This window comes from Panthera pardus, unplaced genomic scaffold (genome assembly GCF_024362965.1).
Source record: "Panthera pardus isolate Hobbes unplaced genomic scaffold, ASM2436296v1 HiC_scaffold_6, whole genome shotgun sequence".
NCBI lineage: Eukaryota > Metazoa > Chordata > Mammalia > Carnivora > Felidae > Panthera > Panthera pardus.
The window spans coordinates 64,641,195-64,657,616 of NW_026526991.1; the positions used below are offsets into that span (position 1 = coordinate 64,641,195).

Consider the following 16,422-nt stretch of genomic DNA (forward strand, 5'->3'; position numbering starts at 1 on the left):
ACAAAGAAGCGAGGCAAAGAAGAAAATGGCGGCTCCAGTTTGGAGTGCTTGTTGAAACCTGTGGAGTGAGAGGTTCCCCGAAGGAAAGGAGGAGGGTGAAAGACGGTGGTGATGTGGGGATACAAAAAGGATGCTCATTGATTCCACCTTGACTGCTGAAGCTCTTTTTGAAAACCACTAACCTAATTAAAGATCAAAAAAAAATTTTTTTTTTAATTAAAAAAAAAAATTTTTTTTTAACATTTTTATTTATTTTTGAGACAGGGAGAGACAGAGCATGAACAGGGGAGGGTCAGAGAGAGGGAGACACAGAATCCGAAACAGGCTTCAGGTTCTGAGCCGTCAGCACAGAGCCCGACGCGGGGCTCGAACTCACAGACCGTGAGATCATGACCTGAGCCGAAGTCGGCCGCTTAACCGACTGAGCCACCCACGTGCCCCAAGATCAAAAAATTTTAAATTGCACAAGAACCTTATGAAGGCCCAACATTTATATCTGGACTTTTCCTTTTTGCAATTTAGTTTTACATTTATACTAAAGAAGTGATTCATGTTTCATTTGACTTTTGGACAAAAGCTACAAAAAAGTAATTGCTCACATGTCCAAAACATTTAGGAAGAGGTAGTTCTTCGAATAATTATAAAATAAAAATTTTGATCTTTTAAAGGCACCACTAATGTCTTTTCAACTAGCATTACTACCTCCATTATATAATATTATAGAGTAATTTTTGCACTAAAAAAGTCAAACAGCTGAAGAATATGCTACATTTATGAATTATTTTCATCAGAGCCTTATGACATAGGCCTTGTTAAGACAGTATGACATACAAACTAAGCTAAGCCAAAATATGTAATCTGTTAACTGAACCTTTAGAATAATGTTTATTCGATGTGTTAGACACAGAGGCATACAACAGTACTAACAAGATTTGGCTCTGACCTCAAGCAATGTGCCAGGCACTGTTTTTCATTTATTATCTCCTTTTATTTTTAGAACAACCCTGTATCTTAGGGTTATCATCCTCATTTTATACAGAAGGAAAGTGTAGGATGGAGTGGTTGCCATGCATCTGGTTAGCACTGGAATCAGGATTGGAATCAGCTGGTGTTTCCATGGTACCGCTCTGCCCCCAAATAACCAAGACGTGAGGATAGGTGATGTGAGCCCCGTGTTGAGGGCACACTGAGAATTCTCAGGGACCTCAGTGATCAGCTATCATCCAGTCTAGTGACTTAAAACTATAATTTTTTTAAGTTTATTTATTTTGAGAGAGAGATAGAAAGAGCTTGCACAAGCAGGGGAGGGGCAGAGAGAGAGAGAGAGAGAGAGAGAGAGAGAGAATGAATCACAAGCAGGCTCCACGCTGTCTGCGCGGAGCCTGACGCGGGGCTCGAACTCACAGACTGTGAGATCATGACCTGAGCCAAAATCCAGAGTCAGATGTTTAACTGACTGAGCCACCCAGGGGCCCCCAAACTGTAATTTTTAAAATAGAAGTTTTATTGAAATACTCATATACCATATAATTTACCTGTTTAAAGTGTGCAGTTCAGTGGTTTTTGGTATATTCACAGCCATCACCACAATCAATATTACAACGTTTTTATCACCTCCCAGAAAAAAACCCACACCCTTTAGCAGTCAGTCCAATCCCCTTCAACCCCCCTGCATGTGTGAGGCAACCACTTATCTACTTTGTGTTTCTTTTTTTTTTTATTTTTTTACATTTATTTATTTTTGAGAGACAGAGACAAAGCACAAGTTGGGGAGGGGCAAAGAGAGAAGAAGACACAGAATCTGAAGCAGGCTCCAGGCTGTGAGCCGTCAGCACAGAGCCTGACGCGGGGCTTGAACCCACAGACTGCAAGATCATGACCTGAGCCAAAGTCAGATGTTCAACCAACTGAGCCACCCAGGCGCCCCTCTACTTTGTGTTTCTATAGGCATGCCCATCCTAGACATGAAATAGAATCATACAATATACGATCTTTGTGACTGGTTTCTTTCACTTGGCATAATTTTTTCAAGGTTCACCCATGTTGTACCATATATCAGTACTTCATTCCTTTTCATGGCCAAATATCATACCTTTATATGGATAGACCACATTTTGTTTATCAGTTATCAGTTGATGAATATTTGGAATGTGTCCACTTTGGGGTTATTGTGAATAATGTTATTATACACAATCATGTACAAGTTTTTGAGTGGACATGCGTTTTGTTTGTTTTTTTTTCATTTCTCTTGGTGGGGGTGTACCTCCCCCAGGAGTGGAATTCCTGGGTCACATGATAATTATGTGTTTAACCCTCTGAGGAGCTGCCAACTATTTTCCAAAGCAACTGCATCATTTTATATTCTCATCAGCAGTGTGTGTGAGGGTTTCAGTTTCTGTATATCCTCTCCAACACTTGTCAGACTATAATTTTTTTAACCGCATCCCACAGTAAGAAATATTTTACATTCTTACCCAGTTTATCCACACACAAATAACTGAAACAAAAGCTTTTTGAAAGACTACTTATACTCCGTGTGATGCAGTCTGACATTTTGTATTTCATTCTGTTCTTTTTCTTTAGCACAGACATCCTGGCTCTGACCCGTTAAAACTGATTTCACAACTCACTAGTTGTGACCCGCAGTGAGGAAAATACTAGGCTGTTTTAACCTTTTCATTTCACACAAGAGGAAATTGAGGCCCTGAGACATGACTTTTTCAGCAGATGATACTGCTAATTAGTTGTAGATTAAAGATTAGAACCCATGTCTGTTGGCTTCCTGCTTTAACTTTTGACATCTCGAATTTAGTTGCCCTCATATTCAGTTCTTTCTTTTCTTTTCTTTCTGGAGTGGTAAAGTGTGAATCGCTAAGGGTGAATTCTGTAAGCACCCCATGAAAGTTGTTCTGATTCTTTGGTGAGCAGTTTCCAGAAGTGGAATTGCTTCTCAGAATTACACAACCTCCTTTTCATTATTCTTGCTCTGCATCTTAGTGGTTTTTTTTAAATGTTTGTTTGTTTGTTTATTTATTGAGTGAGTGAGAGCAAGCAAGGAAGGGGCAGAGAGAGAGAGGGAGAGAGAGAATCCCAAGCAATCTCTGCACTGTCAGCGCAGAGCCCTCCACAGGGCTAGATCTCATGACCATGAATGAGATCATGACAGCCGAAATCAAGGGTTGGATGCTTCGACTGAGCCACCGAGGCACCTCTCTCTCTCTCTTAGTGTTTTTAAATTTTTTTTTTAACGTTTATTTATTTTTGAGACAGAGAGAGACAGAGCATGAACAGGGGAGGGTCAGAGAGAGGGAGACACAGAATCTGAAACAGGCTCCAGGCTCTGAGCTGTCAGCACAGAGCCCGATGCGGGGCTTGAACTCACGGACCGCGAGATCATGACCTGAGCCGAAGTCGGCCGCTTAACCGACTGAGCCACCCAGGCGCCCCACTCTTAGTGTTTTTAGAGATCAAAATATCCTTAAAGAGTGATTTTTTAAAAGAGACAAAATGTTGCTAAGGTGATTCTGTCTTGATACAAACATCTACATCCTTGTTGACCCCTGGGAATTTGATCATTGCTACAAATTTCTTATTGTCTAGGATACATGTTTCTACAGAGACCTGGCTAAAACTATTCCAAGAAGAATAGCAGTGATAATTCTAACAGACTTGTAAAACTTGCCTGTAGACTTGTCTGTCACAGTGTGGCTGAATAATAGAGTAGTGAGCCTTTTAGGTACACTATTTGAAGTTATTTAGTCGTTCTATTTTTTTCATATTCCTTGAGTTTCACTCAAAAGTTTGAATAAACTAAAATTACTAAGTCACAGTTCTGAAAAATGATATGTACTTTCTCAACAACTAGCCTTAAGACTGCATAACAAGCATTCATTTTTTTGTACTGATAGTGTTTTGGATAAAATTTAAACCTGATGTAATTTCACTCAAAACATATGCATAAAGTTCCTTCTATTTAAATTTTTTAATGTTTATTTATTTTTGAGAGAGAGAGAACGGGGGAGGGGCAGAGAGAGAGGGAGACACAGAATCTGAAGCAGGCTCTGAGCTGTTAGCACAGAGCCTGATGCAGGGCTTGAACTCACGATAATGACCTGAGCCAAAGTCAGATGCCTAATTGAGCCACCCAGGTGCCCCAAAGTTCCTTCTATTTAGAAGGCAATGTACTAGATGCCAAGAGGGCAAGAGGCAAAGTAGATCTGTCCCCTGATCCCAAGAATCTTTCTATCAAGTAGAATTTATAAAATTATAATAAGATAAAGGAAGTGACCTATGCTGATTGGGAATAGGGCCAGGGCAGTTCAGGAAAGGGTTCTTTGAGGAGGCGGTCTTTCCTGGAGTCTTGAAAGGTGGATAGTTGAGGAAGGGATAACATTCTAGGTGGAGTGAAAAAATATATGGTGTATCAAGGGAGTAGAAACTGGTAATGACATAATTTTGGAGATTCTCTTTTCATGTCAAAATTCTATGAAGTTAGGCTTCTCCCTATCAGAGAAAGAAGTTAAAATAAATAAAAGGAATGCTAGAATGAATCTTGTGATACTAGATTATTTGATGCTAGATTGTGTGTGTGTGTGTGTGTGTGTGTGTAAACAGGTAGATAAAGAAATAAATATATATATTCCTGGTTCTATCCCCCAAGGCAGCCTAGAAACAGTGACATCTCAGTAGCAATGAAAACATGTAGTATCCAGATTTGGTTTCTCCAATAAAAGGAATCATGACTCCTTGTAGTACTTGATTCCAGGCCTGGGGCCAGCAAATACAAGACAAGTTTGGGTCATCTTATAGTGCTATAAAGTAAGAATGTGCTTAAAAAAAAAAAAAAAAAAAAAAAGTTGGTGGCATATTGAAAGGACACTAGAGCCAAGCTGAAAGAGCTCCAAATGACCAAAGCTGGGAACAATTTGAGCAACAAAACAAAATTACCCAGGGAATAGAATAATACAGGAATTATTATAACTCAGGAAATAAAATAAATATCCATGAGTCTATCCTAATATTAATAATGATTGAATAAATAAGCAAGGGAGAAAGGACAGTTCTTTCTTACAGAAGAATCCCAAGTAATAAATGCAGAAGGAATGAGGGCAAGAGAAAAATCACCATTAGAACAGCACAGTAATAATTGCTGAAGGCAAGATCAGTGCATGAATGCTAAAATTAGTAAAAGTTTAAGGAGGAATAGGATTAAAGGATCTCCCCCAAATATTTACAAATTATAAAGGGAAACATAGTAACTTGACAGTGGTGAAACCCGGCAGGCACTACCCTAACCGAATGATCAAGGTTAACATCACCATTAACAAGACATCAGCATCATGAGCCTTGTGATATGATGCACTGAGGAGGAAGGCACATCAGACTCTGTAGTATTCCTCCCAAAATTCTAGAACTTCACTCTAAATCTGAGAAAGTATCATATTTTAAAAAGTGACCTACCCCTTCCCCCCCCTCCTTTTTTTTTAAGGATTGTGAGATATTCCAGGCTCATCTGGTATTTCCCTGCCCCAGCTCTGGAATCAACCACTTCTTCAAGGAGCCCTGGTTCTTTTTATTGGAGACACCAAGAAACCCAAATTGAGGGACATTCTATTTAATACCTGACCACTACTCTTCAAAAGTGTCATGGTCACAAAAGACAAAAACAGAGGGACTGTCATAGACATTGGAAGAGACTTAAGAAGCCATGACCATTAGGGGCACCTCGGTGGCTCAGGGGTTAAGTGTCCGACTTCGGCTCAGGTCATGGTCTCACTGCTCATGAGTTCGAGCCCTGCATCAGGCTCTGTACTGACAGCTCAGAGCCTGGAGCCTGCTTCGGATTCTGTCTCTGTCTCTCTGCCCCTCCCTCCCTTGCTTGCTTGCTCTCTCTCACACACTCTCTCTCTCAAATATAAAATAAAACATAAAAAAGAACAAAACAAAATGAAGCCATGACCATTAAATGTAGTGTAGGATTCTGGAACAGAAAAAAGACTCTAGTGGAAAAACTAGTAGAATTTGAATAAAGTCTATAGCTTAATTAATAGTATTGTACCAATGCTGATTTCTTAATTTCGATAATTGTGCTGTGGTAATACAAGATAAAACTAGATGAAAGGTACATGGGAACTTTTGTACTTTATTTGCAACTCTTGTGTAAATCTAAAATTGTTTCAAAATAAGTTTTTTAAAAAAACTTAACTTTCAAAAGCTTTTTTTAAGTATGTGAATTTAGTCACTGTTTTGGTAAAAAAATATGTACACTTAGAAATAAATGTAGTTTATATTCTGAAAAAACATTATATGGGAACATTTTCACATTGCTTTTGTTTAAAATTTCCCTTTGCACCTTGAAGGTTTTTTTAGGTTGTTTGTTTGTTTTTTTTTTTTCTTTTAATCAGTTGCTCCTATGGTGCCTGGCTGGCTCTTTTGCTAGAACATGCAACTCTTGATCTTGAGGTCATGAGTTTGAATCCTATATTGGGTGTAAAGATTACAAAAAGGTAAACAAACAGGGGGCACCTGGGTGGCTCAGTCAGTTAAGCTCTGATTTCAGTTTAGGTCATGATCTCATAGCTCGTGGGTTTGAGCCCTGCGTCAGGCTCTGTGCTGATAGCTCTGAGCCTGGATCCTGCTTTGTATTCTGTGTCTCCCTCTCTCTCTGCCTCTCCCCTGCTCATGCACTGTCTCTCTCCCTCTCTCTCAAAAAAAATAAAGTAAATCTTTAAAAAAAATTAAAAAGAAATAAAAAACTGCAATGGTTGCTCCCTTTTACCTTTTGACATTAAAATCAGAAAGAGTTCTTGATAAAAAAGAAACAAGAAACAAAGTTTAAAACTTTACAGTCTATTTTTTTTAAATTTTCTTTTAATGTTTATTTTTGAGAGAGAGAGAGACAGAGTGTGAGTGGGTGAGGGGCAGAGAGAGAAGGAGACATAGAATCTGAAGCAGGCTCCAGGCTCTGAGCTGTCAGCACAGAGCCTGACACGGGGCTCGAACCCACGAACTTTGAGATCATGACCTGAGCCGAAGTCAGACGCTCAACCGACTGAGCCACCCAGGCGCCCCTACAGTCTATTTCTAAAAATAACATTCTTTTTACTTTTTAAAGTTTATTTATTTATTTTGGGAGAGACAGCATGGGGGGGGGGGGGACAGAGAGAGTGGGAAAGAGAATCCCAGTCAGGCTGTCAGTGCAGAGCCTGACGTGGGGCTTGAACCCACAAACCATGAGATCATGACCTGAGCCAAGATCAGAGTCAGACAGTTAACCAACTGAGCCACCCAGGTGCTCCAACATTTTCTTTTAATGAATGAGTTTGTACTTTGTTCTCTCTAATCTGTGTGTGTGTGGCGGGGGGGGGGTGCTGTGTTCAGGCAACTATGCCTCTTGCACAAGTAACAAAAAGCAAAACAAACAAAGAGTGGGGGGAGAAAGATATGATGAGATTAGGAGATTAGATTTATAAGAACAGGAATAGTATTAATGACAGTTGATTTGCTTTTGTCCCATCCTGGATTCTGCAAGACAGTTTGCTTAGTTAGGTTAAGTCTGGAAATGCATTTATTACAGTAGGACTCCTGGAGCAGCCACAGGTCTCACTCTCAGCAATAGTTTGAGGAAGCAGATACCTGGGGCCAAATTTCCCAGTGAGTCATTGCCCAACCCTTAAACTTTAAAGAACCTTTGTTCAAGAGATTTTTATCAACAAGCTATAGCTCCCCATAGGACATTTAGCCCTCTTACCTCAAGCTACCTGGTGTGATAAAAGAACTTTGAGCTGGGAATTAGAACTCTGGCTTTCATACTTAACTAGTTGTGGAGCTGAGGAAAATTATTGGACCTTCATGTGGCTCAATTCCCTTATTGTATAAAGGGGGATTTGGTTACTTGATTTCTAAGCTTCCCTTTTGATGTTAAAATCTTCCCTATGCATCTAAAACTGAAGACTTCTTCCTTCTTAGCAAACAGTTTCCCTTTCTAGGTGTCCCATTATTATTTGTGATACCACCGTCCTTCCAATGTCTGAGGCTAGAAAATCTTAGAGTTATTTCTGTTATATCCATTTCCTTTAACTCTCGAACACAGTTGACAACCAATCCAGCCATTCTTCCCTCACAGTTGAAGTGGTGTCGGTAGCATGTATACTAAGACTGGAACGATCCAGAGAAGATTAGCATGGCCCTTGCTCAAGGGTGACACACAGTTAAAGTGGTAGTAGAATGCATTTGACCTAAGAGGCTGGGTTTTAGAGTCTGAACACGCCTTCTGCTTGGGCCATATATTACCTACATGACCTTTGGCACATTACTCAACCTCAATGAACCAGGTTTTGTTTTCGTTTTTGTTTTTGTTTTTGCTTTTGTTTTTAATGGAAATAACACTAGTCTGTCTCCAGGGTTGTTGTAAGGCTTAAATGAGTTAGTAAGTGTCCAATAAGTGATAGTGCCTTTTATTATTTGCACGTAGCAGTGCAGTGGATTAGATCTTAGAGTCAAATGGGCCTTTGGAAAAAAAAAATAGTCAAAGGTATGGTAGCCAGGGGTGCTTCAGTCAGTTAGGTGTCCAACTCTTGGTTTTGGCTCAGGTCATGATCTCACGGTTTATGAGTTCGAGCCCCACGTCAGGCTCTACACTATCAGAGTAGAGCCTGCTTGGGATTCTGTCTCTCCCTCTCTCTCTGCCTCTCCTTCATGCACATTCTCTCTCTCTCTCTCTCTCTCTCTCTCTCTCAAAATTAATAAACTTAAAAAAAGGCATTGCAGCCCAAACTGAATACCTCCTTCTAGATGGGTCTTTCCAGGCATTGGTACATGCCCTCTCACTCTTAATAGGATTTCTAGGATTAGGAAGTTGTCCTAAAGTCTGAGAATGGGGTTCCCATCTGAGAGAGAGTTGGTAAGGAGGGAGAGATATCACACCTTTAATTCAAGCCCATGAAAGTCAAGATGTTCACAGTGGAGAGTATTTCAAGAAGGCCCTAGTTAATTCTAAGTTTCACTGAAAGAACAGATGATTTATCTCTGATGCTGGCCATTCTGGGAAGATAATTGCCACTACACTCTTGCTGAAAGATAATTTGTATGGGTTTGCAGCTAAGTGATTCAAAACTTTTGCTACCCAATTTTCTACCATGGCCAAAAGTGATGGTTTTAATCATTATTCATTACTTGTAGTGGAAAGAAAATTGACTTTGGAAATCAGAGAGAATATGGATTTGAATCCCAGCTCTGCTACTTATGACTAAAAGATGATTGTACAGTTATTTAATATCTCTGAATTTCGGTTTTTCAACATAAATATGAGATAGTAAAACCAATCTTGTAGAGCGGTTCTGAGAATTAAGTGAAATATGTACTTCATATAAGTAGATGTTTTAAAATGTTCACTTCTGGGGCACCTGGGTGGTTCACTCGGTTGAGTGTCCAACTCTGGATCTCAGCTCAGGTCATGATCTCATGGTTCATGAGATTGAACCCCTCATTGGGGTTCTTGGGATTCTTGTTCTCCCTCACCCTCTGCCCCTCCTCTGCTCATGCACTTGCTCTCTCTCTCTCAAAAATAAATAAAAATACACATGTGAAAAATAAATAAACAAAACGTTCATTTCTTTCCAGGAGTGTGACTTTTAACCTCAGCCTGGAATTTTTAGCTTCCTAAAATCACTAGGATTTTTCTTGCAGGCATGTATATTTCAACATATGTAAAACAAACTCATAATTCTCCCACTTCTTCCTATGTTTACTGTCTCTCTTAATGGCATCAACAATCTTCTAATCATTCAAGTTTGATGATTCCAATTTTGATTCCTTCTCTAACTCTAAATCCATTTTATTCTAAGAACTGTAAATTCTCTTCCCACCTTTCCATTCCCACCTATGCTAATGTAAACCTTGATTACCTCTCATTTAGACAGTTTTAGTATCTTTTTGACAAGTAAATTAGACTCCAGTCTTTGCCCCCCAATTATCACGTTATACACTGCTGCAGAATCAGCTTTTAAAACATGGTTCCCATTATGTTACTTGCTTTTTCAGAAACTTCCCAGGTTCCACCATAGAGACTGTGGGCAATTCACTATAGAACTCTTATCTTACAGATATAGATGTTGGGCTCAGGGAAATCATTCTTTTGGGAGTGGCACATTAAGACTAGACCTTATCTCTGCTCACTCACAGGCTAGTTCTTTCCAGTATTGGAATATGGCTCAAACTCCTTAACATGGTTTGCAAGGATTTTCCCGTTCTGGGCCCATTCTTTCCCTACCTTATCTTCCACTACTTTTGTACCTACAGTCAAATCTATTAAAGTATTCTATGCTATTTCAGCTCCCTAACAGTATAATGCTGTTCTCCCTACCTGAGATGCACTTTCCTCCTCCTGGCCTCAGTTGATGAAGTTCTGCCCCTCTGTAAGTCCCAAGTCAATCTGATGTCTCTTCCCTTCCCTCCCATCAAGCCAGAAAATCAAATTCCCTACTCCTAGACCACACATTGCCTCTAACCATATTCTGCTTCGTGCTATAATTATTGTATACGTGTCAGCAAGCCCCAGCCAGGGCAGGCCCTCTCCCTATACCTTACAGAAAGTAGCTAGTTACTCGGTAACCTGATACCAACATCTATCAAAAAGCGTGTACTCATTCTCGCCTTTATCTGTTTCATAGGGTGCTGCTAATCACATTACTAAGAAATGATAGTATGCTTCTGTAAAGAGAAGCGTGGTGATGGTGTGAGCCACCTCATTCCTTGAGCAAAAAGTGTGCTTATCACAGCCTTATACCAAGATAGATATTCTGAGTTTTCCTGGATTTCTGGCCAATGTTAATCAAAACCATGGAATTAGACTTGGGAATTAAATAACCCCCCCCCCTTTTTTTTAACCATACTCAGTCCCTCAAATAATGAATGATTTTTCCTTTTTACAAAGAAATTTGAGAACATATCTTCTGTATTTTTTTCTTTGATCCAGAATTGATTGCTATAGAAGCACTGACGACTTTTATACCCACACCTACATTGAAAGCATAATTGTACCAAACAGTGTCTTAAGTGTGATTCAGTATTTCCTAACCTTGACTCAAAGGGTCATTACTGTGATGTTGCGTAACTGAGTTTAGCAGAATTGTTTTGCTTCTGTATCTTTTTCTTATGAGAGTAAGGGCTGACCATGTTCGACGGGTCTGTCAGATTCAAACTGGGAAGCAGATAAACAAGTAAATACATATTATTTGATACACTGACGTTTACTTCAAAGAACATGTGTAGAATTAAGATTATTTTATCCAGGAAGAGAGAGATTCTTGAAAAACCAACATGTATTACTTACTTACTCTGTGTCAGGGTCTTTTCTTTACCTTATTTGTTCCTCATAAGGATATTATGAAGGAAGTACTATTGCTATGGATGAGAAATCTAAGTTTTAGGGATGGGGCCAAAACTCCCACTTAAATGCATCTGTGTCTAATACCAGAGCTCCTTATCAGGAGGGGGTTCTATGTTACCTTTCAACATGGGGATTAAAACAAACAAGTAAAAACCACAAAACTCTCATTGTTTTCACCCAAGACTTTAGTCGGAAGAACGAGTACCGCGTGTGGAAAAGTAGTGTGCTCTTTAAGGTTGCTTATCACTTGTTTTGCATAACAGAACTTTCAGTGTAAAATGGCAGCCCAGGTTGCTTGGTTAAGCCCACTGGGTTCTGTTGTTGTCAAGGTTGCTAGAAACAGTACATGATGAACTCTGCATTCTGTCTGATCAGTTATGCTCTGCAGTTGTCAAGAGACCTGCAAGTAGTACTTTATCTATAGTTTTCACTCTTCAAATAAGGAAACTATGGACTCATTTCTAATCTTACCTTTTCTGGACAAAGGTTGGAACTCCTTTGCTAACTACTAGGGCAAAAACACCTTTGGCAATTTCTGGGGCAAAACTGAAACAATCCAGATTAATGGGCAGGGACTAGGTGATTTCAGGGGCATAGCTTTATGTATTCTTTGACTTGAAGCAATGTTAGAAAAGAATTACAGAATAGAGGTTTTGTCGCCTGAATTTAAAGTTCATTATATTTCTCCATGTTGTCAAGATTGTTAAAATGTAAAAATAATAAGTATATAACAATAGTCAATTCCGATATGTATACTTAAATTGCTCTTAATACATTATAACCTACTTAATATTTTAAATATATCCTCTCCTTAAATCCATATCAAAACACCAACAATGGTAAGTATTATTCTCATTTTTCAGCAGAAGAAAGTAAAACTATATATATGAAATTATATAGGTTGTTCAAGGTGACAAAAGTTATGATTTAGCTGAAGATTATCTCAACTTAAAGCCCTCACTCTTTATCTTATACCATGCTGTGTCCCCAGCTCTCTCTCCAAACCAAGTGGCCAGTGATGCACAGTTTGGGGAGAAAGGGCAGCCAAAAGAAACTTGGACGTAGGTAGAACCTAATTTGGACCTGAATCTACACAGATGCCAAGTGTACTTCCCTTGGGATGTAACTCAGAAGAGTGGAACATTTCACTCCAAATGTGACTTTGGAACAGATTTAAGTTCAGAGGGAGGCCAATTGATGTTTGCACAGTGAGGTCAGTCTTAAAATGATGGAACTGGAAGGGACCTTAGAGATCATCTGGTCTAACCTTCTCATTTTACAGGAAACTACAACCCAGATATTGAATCATTTGACCAAGGTTACAGTTTTTGAGAGAAAACTGGTAGAGGCAGTGGTGTGGTCTGCTGGCCTAGGTAGAGCTCTCTGTTCTCTCTTCTGCCACACCACTGCGAGCCCTTGGCTGCTAGAGAATCCTCTTCTGTGTCTAATACTCTGACTTTCTTTATTGCATAGGTATTTCCGTATCTGTAGACAAGATGGAATCAACTCCATTTAATAGACGGCAATGGACTTCAGTATCATTGAGGGTAACGGCCAAAGAACTTTCTCTTGTCAACAAGAACAAGTCATCGGCTATTGTAGAAATATTCTCCAAGTAAGTGCTGATCCTTGTCCAAGAGGACCATCTGTCTTGAGCAAACATTACCACCTGTCAGGGAAATCAGTAAAGGAAGTACATGGTGTAAAATGGCTTTATTGAGGGGCACTTGGGTGGCTCAGTCCATTAAGTGTCCAGCTCTTGGTTTCGGTCAAGTCATGATCTCATGGTTCATGACTTTGAGCCCCACGTCGGGCTCCACTGCTGGCAGTGTGCAGCCTGCTTGGGATTCTCTCTCTCTCTCTCTCTCTCTCTCTCTCTCTTTCTCTCTCTCTCTCTGCCCCTTCTCTGCTCGTTCTCTGTCTCTCTCAGAATAAGTAAACTTTAAAAAAAAAAGTCTAAAAAAAATGGCTTTATTGAACACCTTCTGAATTTTAAGCACCATACAAGACACTATGGAGGAGGATGATAATAATCAGGAAACACATTCTCTATCCTTGAATTTTTGTTTAGGGAGAGAAAAATTTACACACAGAAGATAACTATAAAACACATAATTATTAAGCAAAATGTCAGCAAGTCCAAAATGAATGGAACTAAGGACTAGAAACAATAGGAGAGAAAGAGTGACCATCATGGGCAGAAGCTAATCAGGAAGGCTTTTTGGTTGAGGTGCGTTGTGAGGCAAGCATTGATTTCGTTGAAGGGAGCGTTAGTACACTCTATACCCGCATTGTCCAGTATAGTAGCCACTACGTATGTGCCTATTTAAATGTAAATTAATTGGGGCGCCTGGGTGGCTCAGTCGGTTAAGCGGCCGACTTTGGCTCAGGTCATGATCTTGTGGTCCGTGAGTTCGAGCCCCGTGTCGGGCTCTGTGCTGACAGCTCAGAGCCTGGAGCCTATTTCAGATTCTGTGTCTCCCTCTCTCTGACCCTCCCCTGTTCATGCTCTGTCTCTCCCTGTCTCAAAAATAAATAAAACGTTAAAAAAAAAATTAAAAAAAAATAAATGTAAATTAATTAAAATTAAATAATACTTAAAATTCAGTTCATCAGCTGCACTAGCCACATTTCAAGCATCCAAGAGTTACATGTAGCAAGTGGCTACCATTTTGGAAATCACAGAAACATTTCATCAATGCACAAAGTTTTGTTGAACAGTGAAAACTGTGTAGGCAACTTACGGCCCACTAGCTGCCTGTTTTAGTAAATAAAGATTTATGGGAACATGGCTATTTCCATTTGTGCATTGTCTATGGCTGCTTTCGTGCTATAGCTGCAGAGTTGCAGCAGAGACCAGATGGCCTCAAAGTCTAAAATATTTACTACCTGGTCCCTTAAGAAAAAGTTTGCTGACCCCCTACTCTGGACCATGAGTTCTTTGATATGAGGGCCCCTTTCCCACTTATTTTATATGCTTAGTGTATAGCATGGTGACTGGAATGTAGTAGGCACTCAACAGATGTTGAAAGAATGGTATATGTAATATACCAGGGATGCACACATTGACTTCACTCAAAGGGAGACGCCATACTGGGGAGGAGCTTAGGACAGCTGGTAGGTTTACCTTACTAGTAGAGTTTGTTAATTAATAGGAAGCTCGATACATTTAAGAGATAAAACATGGTCAAGGTTTGAAGAAAGACATTCTGGGAGCTGTATCTAGGATATAGCTAAATAACAATAAGACATTTTTAAATCTACCGTGCCACCTTTTCTTCAGGAACAAATCCATCAAGCACTTGCTCTGTGGAAAACACTACCCTTCCAAATTGTTGACTTTGTTTACCGCTCAAGGTGGAATGAAGGTGGGGGGAGACTGCATAGGCCGTTTATCTTCCACATTATGCATTTTGTATTGTTGTAATTTTATGGCAAACATGTATTATTCTTACCAAAAAAAAAAAAAAAAAAAAAGAAAGAAAAAGAAAAAGAAAATCAATAAAGATATTTTAGAAAAAAGGGACAGAGATCCTGAAAGGTAGTAAGACTTATTTTTAATATTTTTTTGAAGCGTCTGGGTGGCTCAGTCAGTTAAGCGTCTGACTTCAGCTCAGGTCATGATCTCACAGTCCATGAGTTCAAGCCCTGCGTTGGGCTCTGTGCTGACAGCTCAGAGCCTGGAGCCAGCTTCAGGTTCTGTGTGTGTGTGTGTCTCTCTCTCTCTCTGCCTCTCTCCTGCTCACACTCTGTCTCTCTAACTCTCAAAAATAAATAAATGTCATTTAAAAAAATTTTTTTAACATTTATTTTTTTGGGGAGTGGGTGGGGAGAGTGCAAGCAGTGGAGGGGCAGAGAGAGGGAGACAGAGGATCCGAAATGGGCTCCATGCTGACAGGCTGACAGCAGCAAGCCTGATGTGGGGCTCAAACCCACGAACCGTGAGATCATGACCTGAGCTGACATCAGATGCTTAACTGACTGAGCCACCCAGGTGCCCCTGGGAAGGTAGTAAGACTTAATCCCTGACCTCAAGGAAACTGATGGTATAAATTAGTATAGTTTATATGGTAGCTGAAGTCCCTGAACTTCCTTCATCTTAAGAATCACCTGGGGTACTTATTAATAATATGGTGCTCCGGTTATCTATTGCTCATTAGAAAAAAAAAAAATCTCAAAAAAAAAAAAAAAAAAAAAAAAAAAAAAATCTCCAAAATTTAGTGGCTTGAAATACTAACATTTATTTTGCTTGTGAATCTCCAATTTGATGCTTCCATTAGCATCAGCCAAGGTGGCTCAAAGATGGGGTCCATAGTCTTCTAAAGACTCACTCACTCGCAAGTCAGGTCATTGCTGCTGGCAGTCATCTGGGATCTCAGCTGGGGCCCTGGTCAGAATACCTACACATGGCGTTTCCATGTGGCTGCGTGGCTTAGTTGGCTGGGTGCCAAGGGCAAGCATCCAGAGACAGAGGGAGGGAACAAAGGAAGAAGGGAGACAGGATCAGGAGTTGTGTGGCCTTTTATGACCTGGCCTCCGAAGTTACACAGAATCACTTTTGCCGCATTCTCTTCAAGTGGGCCCACATTCAGAGGGACGAGAACTTGACTCTACTTTTCGATGGGAGGAATGTCAATTTTTGTTTTTAATGTCTATTTTTGAGCGAGAGGAGGGGGAGAGGGGCAGAGAGAGAGGGAGACAGAGGAGCTGAAGCAGGCTCTGTGCTAACAGCAGACAGTCCGATGCAGGGCTTGAACTCATGAACCGTGAAATCATGACCTGAACCAAAGTCAAACGCTTAACCAGCTGGGCCACCAGGCGCCTCAGGAATGTCAAAAATATTTTTGGACATGTTTTAAAACTATCCTATATGGCTTCCCTGGCTCCTCCCCTAAAGAGTCTGATTCGATGTGTCTGGGATGGAGCCCAGGAATTTGTGTTTTCAACAAGTATCCCAGGTGAATTTTACTTTCAGGGAGGTTTAGGGAGCACTGGTAGTGAAAGATATTCTATCAGGCTTATGATAAGTTCAA

The 16,422-nt window shown here is 40.0% G+C and overlaps 1 protein-coding gene and 1 non-coding gene across 6 annotated transcripts in view; both read left to right on the plus strand.

Annotated features, from left to right (window-relative positions):
- Positions 1 to 16,422, plus strand: part of LIMA1 (LIM domain and actin binding 1) — an 84,736-nt gene that overhangs the window by 13,343 nt on the left and 54,971 nt on the right. For all 5 annotated transcript variants that reach the window (XM_053895933.1, XM_053895934.1, XM_053895932.1 and 2 more), the window contains exon 2: positions 12,863 to 13,004. In XM_053895933.1, coding sequence (XP_053751908.1) covers positions 12,886 to 13,004 — 119 coding nt within the window. In that variant the 5' untranslated portion in view covers positions 12,863 to 12,885. The remainder of the gene's footprint in view (positions 1 to 12,862; positions 13,005 to 16,422) is intronic.
- LOC128775158 (U6 spliceosomal RNA) lies at positions 8,131 to 8,234 on the plus strand. Its single transcript, XR_008419809.1, has one exon. It is a non-coding gene; the product is annotated as a U6 spliceosomal RNA (small nuclear RNA).